This window comes from Pezoporus flaviventris, unplaced genomic scaffold (assembly GCF_033815535.1).
Source record: "Pezoporus flaviventris isolate CSIRO_AGI_PZ_B2104156 unplaced genomic scaffold, CSIRO_AGI_Pfla_v1 ptg000001l, whole genome shotgun sequence".
NCBI classification, from domain to species: domain Eukaryota; kingdom Metazoa; phylum Chordata; class Aves; order Psittaciformes; family Psittacidae; genus Pezoporus; species Pezoporus flaviventris.
The window spans coordinates 3,440,309-3,458,326 of NW_026892549.1; the positions used below are offsets into that span (position 1 = coordinate 3,440,309).

At 36.1% G+C, this 18,018-nt stretch overlaps 1 protein-coding gene across 4 annotated transcripts in view; it reads left to right on the forward strand.

Annotated features, from left to right (window-relative positions):
* Window positions 1-18,018, forward strand: part of PTPN4 (protein tyrosine phosphatase non-receptor type 4) — a 108,016-nt gene that overhangs the window by 73,151 nt on the left and 16,847 nt on the right. For all 4 annotated transcript variants that reach the window (XR_009745170.1, XM_061463753.1, XM_061463578.1 and 1 more), the window contains 4 exons: window positions 166-338; window positions 4,244-4,312; window positions 11,720-11,854; window positions 13,086-13,244. Coding sequence is in view for 3 of the 4 variants with exons in the window: in XM_061463753.1 (XP_061319737.1) it covers window positions 166-338; window positions 4,244-4,312; window positions 11,720-11,854; window positions 13,086-13,244 (536 nt within the window). In the remaining variant the exon portion in view is untranslated. The remainder of the gene's footprint in view (window positions 1-165; window positions 339-4,243; window positions 4,313-11,719; window positions 11,855-13,085; window positions 13,245-18,018) is intronic.

Genomic DNA, 18,018 nt, shown 5'->3' on the forward strand with positions numbered 1-18,018 from the left:
AAAGGGTTTATAATCCATAAAATTAATGTAAAAGTAGAGAACCACCTCAAAAACCATAATGTAAAAAAATAATAATTAAAATAACCCAAATATAACAGTATCTATCTTAATTTCAGAAGTAACTGGGCATAATTTTTATCTGACATAAATTTTTCTCATTTTTAGCATGAATCTAGAGAAACGTTACTAGGATTCAATATGGTGAATTACCGCGCATGTAAGAATTTATGGAAAGCTTGTGTGGAGCATCACACATTCTTCCGTTTGGACAGACCGCTCCCCCCTCAGAAGAACTTTTTTGCACATTATTTCACTTTGGGTTCCAAGTTCCGGTACTGGTAAGTGCTAATTTGAAATACATGCAAAAGAACATAAGAGAACAGGCAACACATTAATGAACATAGGGAATAATTTAGAATCTGTATGAAGAGGTGTCATAATTCAAGCAGCTTTTGAATCCTGCAACTGCCCCCTTCCCCTGCTGGCCTAAGTTTCAAATGTTGTCAGTAACTCTCTAGGCTATCTTGAAAATATAATTATTGTATTACTGGGGGTTGTTATGGAGTTAGTACTCTTGAGATTGTCTCACAGGCTGCTTTTGCCTGCTTACCTGCTGGGTTATGTTTATCTTAAAAACGTTGTCTCAGAAATTCAGAGTCTTTGACCTGGTGTTTTTGAAAATTGATGGATCTCAGATCTTTTCGCAGCAACAAACCAGACCTAAATAAAGGTCAAGCAGAAATAAAGGAAAAGAAGCTTATACAAGTAAAGCCCACTTAAGCTAGATGCATACAAATAGGAACTAGGTGAAAACAAAAGACATGTATTTTCTGCACCAAAGCCAGAAGTTTAGAAAATAAGGATGAAGTCCATAAATTTTTTAAGGGTGAACTTTATATACGAAAAGCTTGGAGATACAAAGAATGCTGTGGAATGACTATAATCCCCAAGTATAATTTTTATTCTAACGATGGAATGGGTGGTGTTGGGTTTTAGTGTTTTACGCTTTTTACAAAAAAAAAAAAAAATCTCAGTTCAGGAACTGAGTTAACTGTCTCTGCGAGTCATGCAGCTTGCCAATGGCTTAAATAGTGCCAGAAGTAGAGAATAATAGAATCCATCCAGAATGGCAACAGTGTCTGTGACGTATGAAGAGAGATGATGAAAAGCTGAAAAACACAATAACAGACTATTTCTGTTACCCTTGTGAATTGCATAAATATATAAAGAGGAAAGTAATTCAGTGGCTAAATTTTTATGCCATCTGTGCTTTTGACCAGCATTCACAGCACCCATTTGAGAAACAGCATTCTGTGATCCTGAACAGTATTTGAGACTTGATTCAATGTTGCTGTAGTGAATTTTGGGGAGCTTTTTCATTTCTTTAAAGATTTTGAATTTGAATCATTGTGGTTACTATTACAGAAAAGCTCTTTGATGATGACATTCAACTTATGTTAATGTAAGATGAAAAGGGAAACTGCATAAAAATGAAGAAGGTCATTAAAGTTAATGAAGCAGCCAAAAGGCTAGAATTTCTGCAAGTAGTTTGAGAGGTTGTTTGGAGGCAGCATAATAGTAGTAACTCGCACACAAGGAGAGGTTAAGGGCACTGGGTTTGTTTAACCTAGCAAAGAGGACGCTAAGGGGAAAAGCAAGAGGGTTAGCAAGGCTAACGCTACTTCAGGGGCAGTGTCAGAAATGGTGGAGACAAACTTGTGCTGGCAATGACAGCTGGTAGAACAAGGGGCAGCATCCACAAGTTTTACCCGGAAGGTTGTAGCTGTAAACGTTTTTGGGGTTTTGATTTCTTGGAGGATAGTGCATTACTGTAACAAGTTACCCAGAGGGGTTGTGGAATCTCTATTTTTGGAGGCTTTCAAAACTTGTCTAGACAAAGCTGTGGCCAGACATGTCCTAGTGTTAGCAGGAGATTGGAATAGAGACTTCTAGCCAACATTTCTATGATTAAAACCAACTAATAAAATACTAAACTGCCAGGGCTAGACTGAATTATCTCCAGTTCTGAAAGAAATCAAAGACATGAAATGGTTGAATTATTAAATGTGTTACATATTCTATTATATCCATTGGAATAAATGATTCTAATGCAACGATTCTAAAAAGCTTCCAGGAGGGATCAAGAAGACAACTGATGAGAAAATCTGACTTCTGTACACCGTGCTTGGATTTTCAAAGTGGTTCTAAAACTGTTCCTCACCAAATACTGAAACTACCAAAACATGAAGAGTTTTATTATATGTTAGCAACTGTGAACTGTTTTAACCAGATGGGAAACAAGTAGGACCCTTCTTCGCAATGAAGGAAGTTACCACTGAAGCGATACAGGGCTTTGTAGTAAAAGCTGAAGCTGACTGTCAAAAGTTTCGGTGGTATGTCGCAATGAGGGGTCAGTAGGCAGTAAGATGGTAGATGAAGTTCAGTGTCCAAAAATGAAAAATAATATACACAAGGAGGAGCATCAATTTGAAGCAAGTTATTACTGTCTTGGAGCTTCATAGTTCTCTAAAAACATTAAATCAGTTATTAGTAGCTGTTAGGGAAAGGCAAATATAATGTTAAAGTTATTGGAATGGAATAGGGGAAAATACAGATGGCTTACTGCTTGTCAGGGTTAAAATGTGTAACACCAGGAAGTTAGAAGGCAGCAGTTTTGAAAAAAGACATTTCTTACATTCACACCGTGGCAGAGGTTGGAAGGCAGCTCTGGACCCTGTCTAGTGTAATGCCGTGTTCAAACAGGGTCCACTATAGCAGGTTGCCTTAGATCTGTGTCCAGCCAGGTTTTAACTCTCTCCAAGAACGGAGACTGCACTATCTCTGAGCAACCTGATAGAGTGTTTAACAGCCTTCACAGTAAAAAAGGGGTTGGTTGTGTTTTTTTTAAGGGGGTTTGGGCATGTTGTTGTCGTCATTTCCCCCCCCCCCTCCAGTTTAAGTGGTGTATCCCATAATTCAGTTTGTGACATTGCTTATTGTCCTGTTTCTGGGTCCATTGGAAAAAATCTGGCTGTATTTTTCATTTCCCTCTTCAGGCGTTTATACACACTCATTTGATCCCCAAGTGTTCTTTTCCTGGGCCTGAACAGCCCACATAAGCCAGTTCTTCTGGACCCTTAATTGTCTTTGTGGCCTTTTGCTTGGCTTGAGGAAACCTGGAACTCAACACACACTCCACTCCACATGTGGTCTTACCTGTGTTGAGTAAACCTGCTTTCCAGCCAGTTGGCCCTCAGCCTCTGCGTTGGGTTATTCCTCCTCCTCAAGGTGCAGGTTGTTGCATTTCCCTTCACTGAATTTTGTGAGATTCCAGTTGGCAAATTTCTCCAGCCTTCACACATCCAGTAGTTCTGTAGTATGAATATGAAAATAGCTAATTATTCGTTCATTTCATTGTGTGAATGTTCCTGTAAGGAACAAAACAGAGCAGAGTTTTAAGCATCAGTACTGTTTTAGGACATGTGTTTTCTGACTCTGCCTTGGTCTGAAGTTATAAATGGGGAAGTGGCTGCAAGAGGGAGATTTACTGGTATCTTGCCCCCAGTTCTTAACTGCTAATAGACACTCAAAAAAACCCAACACACCACCCTGTATTTTTTTCTAAAATAGAAATTATGAAATATTATAAAGGATCTTTGATTTGACACAAGACATCTGCTCTTATCTGAAAAGTCAGCAAGTTCCAAGATCTAATCTTGGTTTTGACAAGTTGTGTAGAAGAATACAAGCCTGATGTGCTTATTATCAAATTTCTTCATGGTATTTTGCTGAACTAAGTAGTGACTAAATTATTAGCAATTCAGGGAGTAGTTTCGGAAGAATACAGAGGGGGTGCTGTAACTTTTGATTGTGACTGTAACAGGAAAGATTATAATGTTATCCAAAGATCCAATCAGTACTTTCTTGGGAAGGGAAGAGAAGAGAAAGCTTTATGTTATGCCTGAAATTGATTGTTCTTTGTTACAGTTACACTATGATAGGAAAGAAGACCTCCACTTCTACCAAATGCTTTCTAAAGTTACATTGTACTGAATTATTGGCATGATTGCTTGAGCGTAACTGAAATAGAATTTGGGTTTTGTTTTGTTTTGTGGTTTTTGGGGGGGTTGGTTTCTGGTTTTGTTGTGTTTTTTTTTTTTGGCAGAGATGTCTCAATTTTAAGGAATAAAATGTTATCCTAAATTTTTTATATTTAGTGGTTTCGTTTGGTTTTGTTTTCCAGTGGGAGAACAGAGGTCCAGTCTGTGCAGTATGGTAAAGAAAGAGCAAACAAAGATAGGGTGTTTGCAAGGTAAGCAATTTGCGTTTGTACAAGATCAGTAAGTCTCCTGTTTGTGTATTTTTAGGTGTTATGGGATCACTGTTTTCTGTGGGCAAAAATGTAAAATAAAGAACAACTATTGTCAACTGTTGTTGGTGGCTTGACTTAGCCATATTAAGGAGTTTAATTTTGAAATGGGATGGTGTCTTTATGAGGCAGCCAGAAACTGGGGGGAATCTTATGATGGAAAAAGTTAATAAGGGTATTCTTTAATATTTCCTCTTTCAGAATAGCCTTCAATCTGTGTAATTTGTTCTTACATGTACTGGTCCTTTTTGTGCTGTCTTTATTGCAAAGAATAGTCTCTTTAACTCATCCATTAAAATATTGAGTTAATGGGTATGTTTTATCCCTGATAACAACTTGCAACTGTCCATGCATACTTCCTTTAGAATAAGGTACTGTGAGTGTCTCACGTAGTGAGAACAGCTTTATTGCTGAAGTCCCAGTGAGATACTTTACTATGAAAAATTTGAGAGTGAGCTGCTTCTGAAGGTGTTCTGTCACAGAGGAGTTGGCTAATCATACAATCTATTACTTAAGATTCCTGAGGGGTTTAGTGATTACAGGAAAGCAGTCAAGACACAGATTTAGTTCTTCATTCAGAACTTAGGATACAGTATTCAAAAGTAAAACTGCTGCTGCACCCATTTGGCAGTCTGCTCTGATCCCTAATAGATAGAGTCCTTCTGAGGAGGGAGTGTGCTCTGTCCTTTTTTTATGCTTATACTTTTGCTGAGATCTTAATGTCTTTTAACATAGTTACCTCTTAAGGAACTCTGGAGTTCAAATTTATGCTCAAAGACTTAGTAACAAGTCCACCAACCTTTCTCAAGTACCTGCAAACACTGCTTTTCAGATCATTGGTGAATTTAGCCTTGATTTCCTGTGTTGTGGTGTCCCCCTTGCTTTCTTTACCCCTGTACAATGTAATGTGAGTTTTCAGCTGGGCACACTGTAGATACTTAGCTCCATATTAGAAGGATTTGGGGGCAGATGTGCTGTGAACTGTTTTTCAGCAGGTAGATTTTATAAAACCAGTTTGTTCTGTGTGCTGTAGAATTATTTTTTGCTTAATTTATTTTGGGAACCTGCTTAAATTTTTACTTAGGGCGACATTTTTAGTTCTCAAAAGACTCAGCACTATGACAACAGAGTTTTATTTATTTAAATTACAGTTATGAATCAATTAAAAGCTATTTTTTGTGTTGCACTCTGAACTTGGCAATTCCCCACAAGTAAGTAGGGTGGAGTAGAACCAAAACTTGGTTTTGAGGAATATATTTATAATTTTAAAAACTCTTCTTCAGTAGATGGCACTCTTCCCTTTGCATCAGAGCTGAACAAGTGGTGCCTGGGTCACTTGTATTTTATAAAATATATTCTGGATTAAATTGAAGGCCGTGGCTAGAACTGCTCTGATGTTTTCTCAAGTCTTTTGGGGTTTTTTAGTTAAAAAAAAATACTTGGCTTTTCTGTCCTCAGTAATTATATTTTCCACTGTTGCTTTTAAGATTGAAGAATAAAGCATTCTCCTCACCTCGAGTTTTTTATTAATGTTAATGTCTGATAAATGTCTGAGGTGTATGTGTGTACATCAGTGAGCTGAAATTTATGGTGTATACCATAAATACACACATCGAAAAACTTTCAATAAATCATGCGTCCTCTGTCCTCCCCAGCACAGTGTGCAATTAATGGCTTTTCAATTTTAAAGACTTCTAGTATTTGTAAAGGTGAAAACACTTGAAACATTAAGACGTTCCTAGAACATTATGTGGTTCAAGAAGCTTAATCTAAGAACATTATGTTTTATTCTTGGTCTTCTAAATATTTACATTTCAAGCTGAAATACTGAGCAGATGTTAGCCCTTTTGTATTTGTACAGAGAGCAAATTTAGCTTTTTAAGGTTTTCCAGGTATAACATGGGGTTTGTTCCTGGGACCTTCCTTTTTCTTTCTCAGTGTGTCTTTCTCAGACAAAGTCATTGAGTTCAATGGACAAGCAGCTCCTTCTGGTTGCTTTTGAAAGTTCGTCTAGGTATTGGTTGCCTTTTGCTGTGAAGTCAGAGCGTGCTAGCATTACAGTCAGGTCAGTCTTGAGAATTAAGTGAATACAGGAAAAAAAACTAAGTACTTACTGTTGCTTTTATTATTCCCACATCAAAAGATGTGTTCAAGATCAGTTGTTAAGAAAAACAGTTTCAGTATTTTGTTGGTTTTTTTTCTAGAGCTCTCCAGATTTACACTCTTATCATTATCTAACTAGAAACTGCCTTACTGAGCTAATACTGTCTAAGCAAATTTTTGAATCATTTCATTGTAAGAAAATAACACAATTATATTGAGATGTTATTTGAGTTACCTGTTTGTTCTAAGTTGGGAAATGGTGATTGCCAAAAGTAGCGATCCTTTCACACTGTGCAGAGCACAGAAAGCACCAGACATGGAAATAAAATTTCTTAACAGCCATTTGATTAAAACAAACAGTTATAACCTACAATTTAGCAGGCTTAGCTCTGTCCTCGGGACTTTACTTTAAAATTAGGTGAAGTTGTATTCATGTATTTCTTTACTTCCAAACTATAAAAACACTTTAATTTTTAAAAATGGATAGTCTGTAATAAATTTGATACATTTTGTAGATGCTGTTTTCTTAATCTTCATGCAGCAATAACTTCAGCATTTAGAAGACAGTTGCTGTGGTTGTTTAGGTTATTATTTTTTTTAATCTTTATTACAGCTATTCTCTTGGCCTCATTTATTGTAAGATATTCACAACCCAAGAAGACCCATGAGAATTCTCAGGAGCATACTAAAAGTGAAAACAGATAATAAAAGTGCAAAAAATTCAATCAAGTCATAAATTGAGAGATTTCTTAAAGACCATTGTTTGCTCTTAAAGTCCTTGCAAAGTATTTTAGTTCTGTTCAATTCTGATGGAAGGTAGTTTGATAGTGAGTAGGTATCTCAGTCATTGTATTTGCAAACTCCCTATCATTAAGTTACAATCTCTATTTCCAAAAATCCAGTCTTGCTTCAACCATGTATTTATTCAGGTTAATTAAGTAGTTCCTCGGTTGCTTTAAATTGCATATGTAATTTGTGTTGTCTCTGCAGATTTGTGTAGACTCAGCCTCTTGGTTTGAAACAGTAGTTTCGAGGTTTGATGACAAATACGTCCCTGTGCCCTTTGTCAAAACACAAAGCTAGGCTGTGGCTCCAGGTTATATTTCTTTCTGGGGCAGAAGTGATTTAAAAGATTCCCACCTGTATTCCCAAACAATACCCTCTTTCTTTCCCAGCTCCTGCAAGAATTTAGCAGGACACAAAACCAATTCTGTCTTTGAAAGCTTTTGTGTACTGTAGCTGAGATAGTATAATTTGTCATGCCTTTTTTTAGTTGCATTATGTGATTTCATCCCTTCTACTTGGGGTTGTGTGTGTGTGTTTGATGGAGTATTGCAGCTTGTAAGACTGGTTTTGATTTTGGGGGCAGGTAAAGCCTCTGTCCCTACTCAGATAGAAAGGACTTCTTCCAACATATTTAGGAATGTCTCTGCAGATACACCAGAAATTGAATCTGAAAGAGTTTACTCTGTTAAAAGCAGTGCTGTGTGCTGAGGTACAGTACAAGCATCCAGACTGAACAGACAAACATGGACTTTAGAATTTCAAACTTTATAAAAGAATTTTGAAAGTTTTTTATGGCTTACTTCCCCCTTCCCATCTCCTCAGCTGTATTCTGGCATGAGAAACCTATTTGAATATTGTAAAGAATTAGCAGTACAGGAGAAACTTGCTGGAATATTTCACAACAAATCTTAAATTACAGTGAGAAATAAGTTATTGTTAGAAGTGCTGGCAGGAGGATGAGTATCAAAAAGCCACAGCACTGAGAAGTTTGATGCTGCAGTGTGGTAATTTTTTCTTTGAAATTTCTGCAAAGACAGGAAATGGAGGCAACAAACGTGTGGGTGGGACTCTGAGGTTAGAGCTGTTAATAAAATAATTGAAACGAACCTTTGCTGATAAGTGCTGCAGATGTTTAGTGTGGTGGTAAGCTGTTGTTTCTGAAAGATCAGACCCTAACCACAGAAAAAGGTGAGTTTTCTTAACATTGGATTTTTTTGATGGGGAAGAAGGTGCTTTTCTCATTTTAGAGTTATGTTCATTTGTTGCATAGATTGAGGAAGTTTTCAAAAACGTAATTATAAACTATCAGTTAAGATACAGTGCAGAGTGCAGTAGGGGCTTTTTGAAGCAGTCAGAGGTGAATTTTTGGAAAAACTTCGATTCCCCCCCCCCTTATATATATATATATATATATCTGTCTCTCTTTGTAATTTAATTTGTTTTATACAGACAAGAATAGTGCCCTTTCATTGTTGCGCTTTAAAAATAATATATATATAGACACACCAACATTCCTGTGTTACAGTTGTTGCTTATTCACTGAAGGTTTTGCATGTCTGTCAGAAGATACTGTACCTGCACACCTGTATTTACCTAGTTTAGCACTGGATGTATTATGTTCCTCTGCATTTTTCCCTCAGCCCTTTCTTTGGTTAGTTAGAATCCACCTCTTGGCAGAGCTGGCTCTGGGTGCTTATCTGCTGGCTGTAGGCATGCTGTCAGCAAAGTCTAGGTAATGATAACTTTGATTAATAAGACAAGAATGAGCAGATAACATTAGACATACTGTTCAGATCTGCAGGTTTCTTATTATTTCACTTGTTCAGAACTGCTCAAATTTGCTATGTTTGGGAAGAAAAATAGATAAGTAGTTTGAGATGCTCCAATTTGAAGCAAATTACAGAAACTGAAGTGTTGTTTTAATTGACATTATATCAAGCTAATTACTTTTTGAATCAAACTAATACTGCTTAAATACAGTGAAGAAAACAGATGTGTTTTTTCCTCAGGAATTAAATAATTATTTTCTCTGTTTTCAAATAATCAATATGCTGTCAGATTTTTTTTTCCCCCTGCATGCAGTAAGACTTGAAACAGTAGTATTTTGAACAGCCCATCTCAGTTAACTGTCTGAAATTTGTCAGCTGTTATTTAGTAAGGCTTTCAGGTAGCAAAGCAGAAAGTACATGTTCAAAACTGCTTAGGAGTGTAAAACCAGAAATAAACCCTCCACACACTGACCACCCCTTCTTTAGTATCAAACAAACACTGCTGACAGCAGTAGGACTTAAGTACCTATGTAAAGATAGGTAATTTGATATGATGCTTGGTTGGTTATCATTGTGGTCTCTTTTTGCTTAAGGTGGTGGCTTGCATTGAGCTCTAAGTTCCATGAGAAGCAAAAATGTATTTGCAACTAACGTTCTCATTTTCGGAAGGATGTAATTTGTGTGTGGGTATTTCCTTAATTTCTCAAAGTTCCTTCCTTCTGGACTTACACTTTCAGTAAATCAGTAAGATGATGATGAAGATAAATAACAGTTACCATGTGTCCTAAAACCAGCAAAGGCAGAGATTGTTTTGTGATACAGGTGTATGGAGCTGGGGAAAGAAATAGAGGAGTTATGCTGATACACTAATATGTTGTCGCCTCATTGTGCAAAGCTGGAAACTGGATGTCCTGATTTCAGCTGGGATAATTTTCTTCTTAGTAGCTTATAGAGTGCTGTGTTTTGGATTTGGTATGAGAACAATGCTAATAACACAGTGATGCTTCAGTTGTTGCTAAGTAGTGCTTACCCTGACCAACTCTTTTCAGTCTCTGATGCTTTGCCCAGAAGCTGGGAGGGAGCAGGGACAGGACATCTGGCCGAAACTAGTCAAAGGGATACCAGAGAATGTCATGCTCAGTGTAGAAACTAGGGGGAGTTGGCTGGGAGGGGCTGGTCAGTGCTCAGGACAGGCTGGCACCAGCCAGTGGGTGGTGAGCAATTGTATTGTGCATCGCTTGTTGGTTACCCCTTATTATTGTTGTTACTGTTCTTTTACTTTATTTACTTTATTTCAGTTATTAAACTGTTCTTATCAAAACCAAGAGGTTTTACCTTTTTTCTCAGTTCTTCCCATCCCACAGCGGGGTGTGAATGAGCAAGTGGCTGTGTGGTCCTAAGTTGCTGGCCAGGGTGAAATCATGACAGTAGAGTGTCATGATAGAATATAAAGGCAAATTGGAATTAAATGGTCATAGCATAAAGACTGATGAAATTGAGGTTTCACTGGAACAAGAGAGGGTTGGGTAATGGTAGTGGAGAAGCTTGAAGTATGTAGCACCATTAAAGTAGTCGGAATAAAAGCCCGATAACATAAAATACACCAGACAGGTAAGGATTATTTAAAAGAATTTTTGTTGTTGGATAAAGAATTTTCAGTTAAAGACAAACAGCAAAAGTCTGGGTATGTTTAGTTGTAGGATGATCGAACCATCCAATGTGATGCTACAAAAAAAGCAACCACAATTCTTCAATGATTCATTTGATAATTTCCACTATAAAAGAGAAATGAAGTATTTTATGAGGGATTGCAAATATGGTCTCATTTGTGCTTAAGAAACAGGTGAAAGAAACAGCAGAAGGGGATTGTAGGTATCCTGGGATTACTCAAGAATGAGAAGAAAAAGTTTCCTCAACACCAAGAAAGGGCAACAAATAGAAAATGCTGTTACTTTTGTACAAAAAAATTGGTGATATGACCTTTAACCTGAAGGACTTTTGTGGTACAGTACCAAATGAAGTTTGGTTACTGACAAAGAAGTGTAAATAGAATGATTGCATCTGCGATACAGGTAACAAAACATGTTCTGGAAGAAAGCCTGTCACCTGTATGAAAATCCCTGATAAGTAAACAAAACTCAGGAGCTCTGTTGTCATGTTGATGACTATCCCACTTCTAGTTCTTCATAGTCTTTGGGACATTGTTTTGGGCTGGTGTTTGCACTGCTTTATTTTTCCTGAAATGGCTGAATAGTGTTACTTAGAGGGTTGGGGTTTTTTGTGTTTTTTTTTTTTTTGTTTGTTTGCTTGTCTTCTGTTTTATTTCTAAGTTCAGACCTCTTAATGGCTATTTTGTTTGAATCGGATTCTCTTTGAGGCATTAGAAATGCCTAGTGAAGTTCAGTGGGTTCCTATTCCATCTTGCCTGTCTTCCTTCCAGCCAATAGTATTTCATGACTGTATTTCATTGATGTTCTTGTACAGAGTACAGAAAATTAAGTACAATATATTGAGAAAATAAAGAACTGCCCATGTAAATAGTTTTGCATAATTCTATTTCCTTTTTTCCATATAATTTGGTTGTCTGTGATAGAACATCATTTTAATTCTGGTGAATTTTATGTATTTGTATGAGGCAAATTTGTATTTGCTCATACAATTTTTGGTTAGTCATTTTATTTTCTTCTTCTAGATCCCCCAGTAAACCCTTAGCACGAAAATTAATGAGTGGGATGGACTGGGAAGTAGTGAGTAGGAATTCACTGTCTGATGATAGGTTGGAAACACAAAGCCTGCCATCACGGTCTCCACCTGGAACCCCAAATCAGTAAGTAGTGTCCAATCTTCTCTCTCTAGAAGTAACTGCCTACCTCTAATGTGAACGACTTGTCTGTATAATAAAAGGATTAATGCATCACTGAGACAAATAACTTGACAAATTACGTGCTGAGTGGTTCTATGGAACATTTAGCTCCAGATAAGAGAAACTATTTGGGTGTGAATTTTAGGTACTTCTCACTCAACCTGTAAGAAGTGCAAGATGTAGCATGCTACCCTAAATTTGAGAGCTTGAGTTTTCTTGACAGGTTAAAACTAACTTATTAATTGTCTAAGAAAACACTGGTAATAAAATCTGTGTGATATTTTTGAAATAATTTATCCTGGTTAATACCACTTCCTAAAACATTAGGTAAGTTACTTAATTGGAAATCCTTGTGGATTTATTCCCCTCAGTTTTTCTGCATTTCCTTTCAAAGGTCACTCTTCCCACATGATAGAACTTTCTGTTTATGTTTATAGTTAGTGAAAACTCATTCCTGATTTCTTTGGGGAAATAACCAGTTTTTTTCTGTGTGCTGAAAATGGCTTAAGAATCAGTATTGCCCAATTTTGGATTGCATAAACCAGAAGGTTTTAAGATTCTTTGGCACTACAGCATATTATTCAAAAGACTGTTGTTGTAAATATCTGTAGCATTTAAAAATTCTTGTGAAATTATATTTATGCTTATAGCATAATATAATTTAATCGTGTATGTTTCAAAGCAAAGAAGGGTGTTAATGTCCCTGTGCTAGTTTTATATATGGGAAAATTTTAGGTCACAGAAATAAGGCTCACAGTGCAAAGCTTATGATCTTTGTAGGAGAAGATGCAGAGGATAAAATGTTCAGATTAATTTCTGCCATGAAGAGACCTAGATTTTTTTTTTTCTTGGGGATTAATTTTTCTTTTCATTGACTGGACTGTCAGTTCAGTAGCTTGTTCATTGGACCATCATGCTTTCAGGCTTCTTCAATTAAAAAAAAAGAATTAAAAAATTAGCCATTTAGTGTTTATGAAAATAAATTTTGAACACTTTAAAAAGGAAAATAATGAATACCATGTTGATCTGACAACATAATTCAGTGATTTTTGAAGCCTGATTTAATAAAAATATGTAGATGAACATATGCTTGCACTAAGTGTAAATAACTATTTTAATGTTCCTTTGTAGTAGAGTAAGAAATGCAGCCTAATAATATTCTTTTCACATTGCACTGCTGTGCTTTCCCTCTTAGTCGCAATTCTGCCTTCACTCAAGAAGGAGCACGGTTACGACCCTCATCGGTTGGACATTTAGTGGACCATGTAGTTCACACATCCCCAAGTGAAGTATTTGTAAATCACAGATCTCCGTCTTCCACCCAGGCTAATAGCATCATACTGGAATCATCACCGTAAGTCCTGTTGGTCATTACGGTAAGGTAGCATATACGGAGAGCCAGAAAATCTAATAAAAAGGTAGCTGTTATTTCTGGAGTATTAGTAGAAGCCTTACTGAAAATTAAGTGATATAGAAGACCTATATCTAACATGTTCCTGGTGAAGGGTTACAGTACCTTGCCCACCCAGCCAAAATGCGGATTTGCTGTAACATAACCATTAGTGTCTGGATGTGGAAGTGAAAGTTATTTTTTTCATAGGACTGTTTTGTGATAAAAGTTTTTAATTCCCATGAGTTTGAAAATTTTGCTTTTTGTCCAAGCACAGAAGTATGAGTGAGCTTTAAAAATTACTTGCCAAAATACCTTTTTAGCACCCCAGCATTCTAAGACTCCTAGTACATTTTGTGTATTGTTTAAGATAGCACTGTCAGGCTTCTGTTACACTAATTATTCTTGAAACTGTAACCTTGCTATGCTATAGTGGGCAAAAATAAAACCTGTTACTGTGTATTAAGTTCAGAAGGATGACAAAAAAAATACTGAATTATTTGAATATGCGAAATAGTTACTTGTGACAGTGATGAATTGGGGCAAGAAGGTGCATGGTGTACACTGTATTAACACTGCCACTGTATCTTTTTATATAGAGCTATACATGTAATGCTAAACTTGCCCTCATAATTTTGTATAATCTCTCTTAGTAAGGAAATTGTGCAAATTGTTTAAAAACATTTGTGAATTTAAAAATAGCACATACATAACTACACATTTATAAAAACAAATTGTATGTCTTGGGAAAAATTATTCTGGGAAGGCATTTGACACAGTTCAACAGCTTTGCTCGGACTATACCTTCTTCGCTTGGACTGTACCTTCTTTACTTGAACTATACCTTCAGTTTTAACAGCTGTGTGTAGCTTCAGGGAGGGAAATAGAATACCAAATTTTTAAAGTTTTGTAAAGTAACACAAGACATTTTTTATGATAGGGTACAATAGTTATAGTTTCATCATCACCTCGTTATTGAGCTTTCAGAGTTATAAGACAGTAATTTGGCCTAATTAATCTAAAATCCCTGGTTTTTTTGGTGGGCTTTTTATCAAAGGCAGGGGAGTCTCAAAACTCTGGAATGCTTGTGAATCTTTTCTCATATTAGAGTTTTGCTGTACAAAAGCCACACGAGGTCAGGTTCCTTCTGTTGCAAGACTTCCAACTTAAGTCAGTTATGGGAAACACTGAATGGTAGAGTGATACAGTCAAGTAAGCACAGTTCTTAGTCTCTTTTTATTCATATGCCTTTAAGTTGTAAAAGATGTTCCTGAGTGTTCTTGAGATTTGTTTATTTAATACCTGATTTCTCGTGTAAGTTGCCATGGAAATGGGTCTTAAAAGAAAGGAAGTGGTTTTGTAAAGTGGTTATGCAACTATGGTGTTCTTTTTCATTATTTTGCACTTTGTATACCCACGCAGAAGAAGTATTGCTCTTCTGTCACTAAGCTTTGGCGCTTTTTTTTTTTGTTGGGTTTTTTTTTCCTTTGTTGGAAGCTTTAAAGTGGAATTTAATTTAATTAAACCAGTGTAGTTATCTAGCATAAGGTATTTTTTTGAATGAGGACATTCACTGTCAAAAATACATGAACACCATTAGGATCTTTTGAAAGTTTCAGATAATGTTGATTTAAGATTCAAGATCTGTGAAAGAAACTAGTACTCATGAAGTTCATATTAGCTATATAATTTAAAATTGCATTGTTTTAGAGTCAAAAAAAACTGTTTCTTAAACAGTTTGACCTTTCTGAGTAGAAAAAAAAAATTGAGTAGTTCATCCACTAATCTGTTGGGAATTTTTTTTAATTGATAAATTTACATACGTAAGAAAGTCAGGGAAGGTAACCAGACAGGCTTTGGGTTTCATGATCTTTTTGAATTTGGAGTCAGCATAGCAAAAGAAATTAGAGTTTCAGTGCAGTATTTAGAAGAATACTATAGCTTAGCTAATACAACCTTGAATTCCACATTTTTCTTCTTCATCTGCTTATGCTATTCAAAACTCAGTTGAGAGACGCTGCTTGTAGTTCCCTGAGGTAATTATAACCTTAAATTCCAACAGCAGTGATATGCGTTTAGTTTAATAAATTTAGGGGGTGTGTATGAAACTTTTGCTTGATATATTAAAAGGTCTGACCGGATATATGTAACAAAAATACCCCAAGCTTGTCAGAGCCAGGGCTTGTGTGTTATTTTATTCTTATGTAAATTGCTGAATGCAGTAACAGAGAGCTGCTTTGCGTGCAAAATAGGCTCCTTTCACTGCCATTGTCTAGGCATTCATAAGGAAATTCAAAGCTGACTGGGCAAATATAAAGCCAATGAAGTTTTTGCCCAAGGCTTGGTTGTTAGTTCTCACAATTCATTATGCTAATACATTACAGTACTTGCATTGCTGCTTCTAAAACGCTCATTTAAGTAACTTTTCAAATCTTTTCTAAAAGTTTGTATGTTTGGTAGGAATTTATTTGTGTTTGTTGTCATGAATGTACAAACATCTAGTCAAACATAAGATCCCATCTTTTGCTTTTATCAGAATGACGTCTCTACACTCATGTTTTCTGTTCCTTTTTTATTCAGTTTAAAACTCTCACGAGTAATTGTTCACAGGAAAATACATAGCTATGTTGCCCTTCACTTAAAAGGCGGAATAATCTGTACGGGCCAGACTTGAATGAATAAATGCATAGGCAGTTAAAAAGCTCTGGGTGACCTTTGTGTCAAAGTCTAAATAGTTTATAGCTACCTTGAAAGTTCATTTTGCAAATGTTGGTAATCATATTTTATCTCTTTCTCCACAAAGATTAAGTTAGAAAAGCTGCTTATCCTGAAAAATAAAAGTATGATAATTTTTACTATCACTTGTGTTGAAAAGTGTTTAGGAATATTATTTTTACTCCCTAGTGTGTTTTGAACATGAGGCTCTTCAGACATAAGATACTGAATAATTAGTTATGGTTTTTTCTTCTAACTCTGCATGGCAAAAAAATATTTTCTGAAAGTAGAAATTAAACAGAAGCATACCGGAGAACATATTTTTAGGATCTTTTCAAATGTACCGTTTCACACACTGACCAAAAAAATTATCAATATTTTCTAAGAAAATTTACTAGATTTTTGAAAAGGAAAACATGTTTTTTCAAAGTCAAGTGTTCTAATTCCAGTACAGTTTTCATGCTTTTTGAAAGGTTCATCCTTTATTTTAAATCACTGTAGACAGTTGTGATCTGACTTTTTAATTGAAAATGTGAATCTGGGATCAGGCTTTCTTTAACTGCATAGAAACAAGTTACGTGGTATGGAATTTGATTTGTGCCTTCAGTTTTCTAACTTGCAGAAACTTGAAATGCTGTGCTGCCTCATAATGAGAGTCTTACCCTGCAAACAGCTTACTGTGGCTAGACCAGTTAAATACATAGGACTACTCTTGTGGTTCCCTGTGCTTTTTAGAGAGATACTATGCTATGAGTTACCACTACAGCTCTGTGATAACGAAAGGGACAGTGTTCTATTCTGGTGTCAGGGAGTGTATGTACTTCCCTCCCCATGCAGCGGTCGACCTGTGATAAACCAGTTCTCCTTGTTGAACAAGCAGAGAGCTACCCAGCCTTGTCAAAAAATCAACTTATTTTTGCTTGCTTGGTGAGCTGCCTTAGCCAAGGGAGGAGTGCCAGAATGGTTCAAGGAAAGGGCCCTGTGGGTACGTGTGAAAGAAGGAACGGAGGCACCCATTTTTGGTGGTAGCATGCTCTTTAGATTTAGCTGTAACCTGTAACTTCATTCTTGGTGGTTTTTGGATTTGCCACTAGTATCAGTGGGTTGTTGTCCTAAGTCATTATATGACTTAATAATAACTTTTAATGTGGTTAGTGGGGAGGAAGGCATGCTGGTATTTAGAAACTGGCATTCAAACAAGTTAATGGGAACTATGTGCTAACTGCCTTTTTGGGCCTCTCAAAATGTTCTTCTTAATTCTTAAATATAAAACCATATAATGAAAGATGAATCATGTATTTATGTAATACAAATTATACAGTTAAGCTTTTATTCCAAAAGGACTAATAAAGGAAATTATCCGTATTATACATAAACATAGAGAACATTTTTATAAGTCTACAGTAGACTGCTTGCTGCTCTAAAGCAGAAATAGAACTTTCTGCTATTTAATCTCCAGTAATGGTGTTATAACTCAACTAAAAAAGGCATGCAATGAACGCATTTTTTACAGTGTTTCAAAGCTCTGCATGTTTCAAAGGGGAAAATGTTCAAGGGGGAAAAAAAAAACAGCTCTCTTCAAATGCACACATACACTTTTAATTGGAAAATTAACACTCTCATTTTCGTGGGCATTTCAAATAAATAAGTGCAGGGAGACAGCTGAGTTGTCTTCAGCTTGCAGTCCTCCTGGTTTTAGATCAAAAGCCAAAAATTAGTTATGCTGCTTGTCTCTGGGTTTAAGACTTAAATTGTAGGCATTAATTTAAGATGCAAACTAATTGATATTCTTATGGAGGAAAAATTAAGTGACATATCTATTTTAGTTTTTTTGGGGTTTTTTTTAGCAAGAGTGCAGAGTATAAATACAGTGAGTTTTACAATAGTTCAGCATAAAATGGGTTGATGATACTAAAACCATTTAAAAAAAAAGTCATGTGTAAAAGATGGAAGTTACTGGTTCTGTGTACAGTTACTTGTGAAGAAAAAAGCAGCAACATGTCCAAACATACACTTCCAGTAT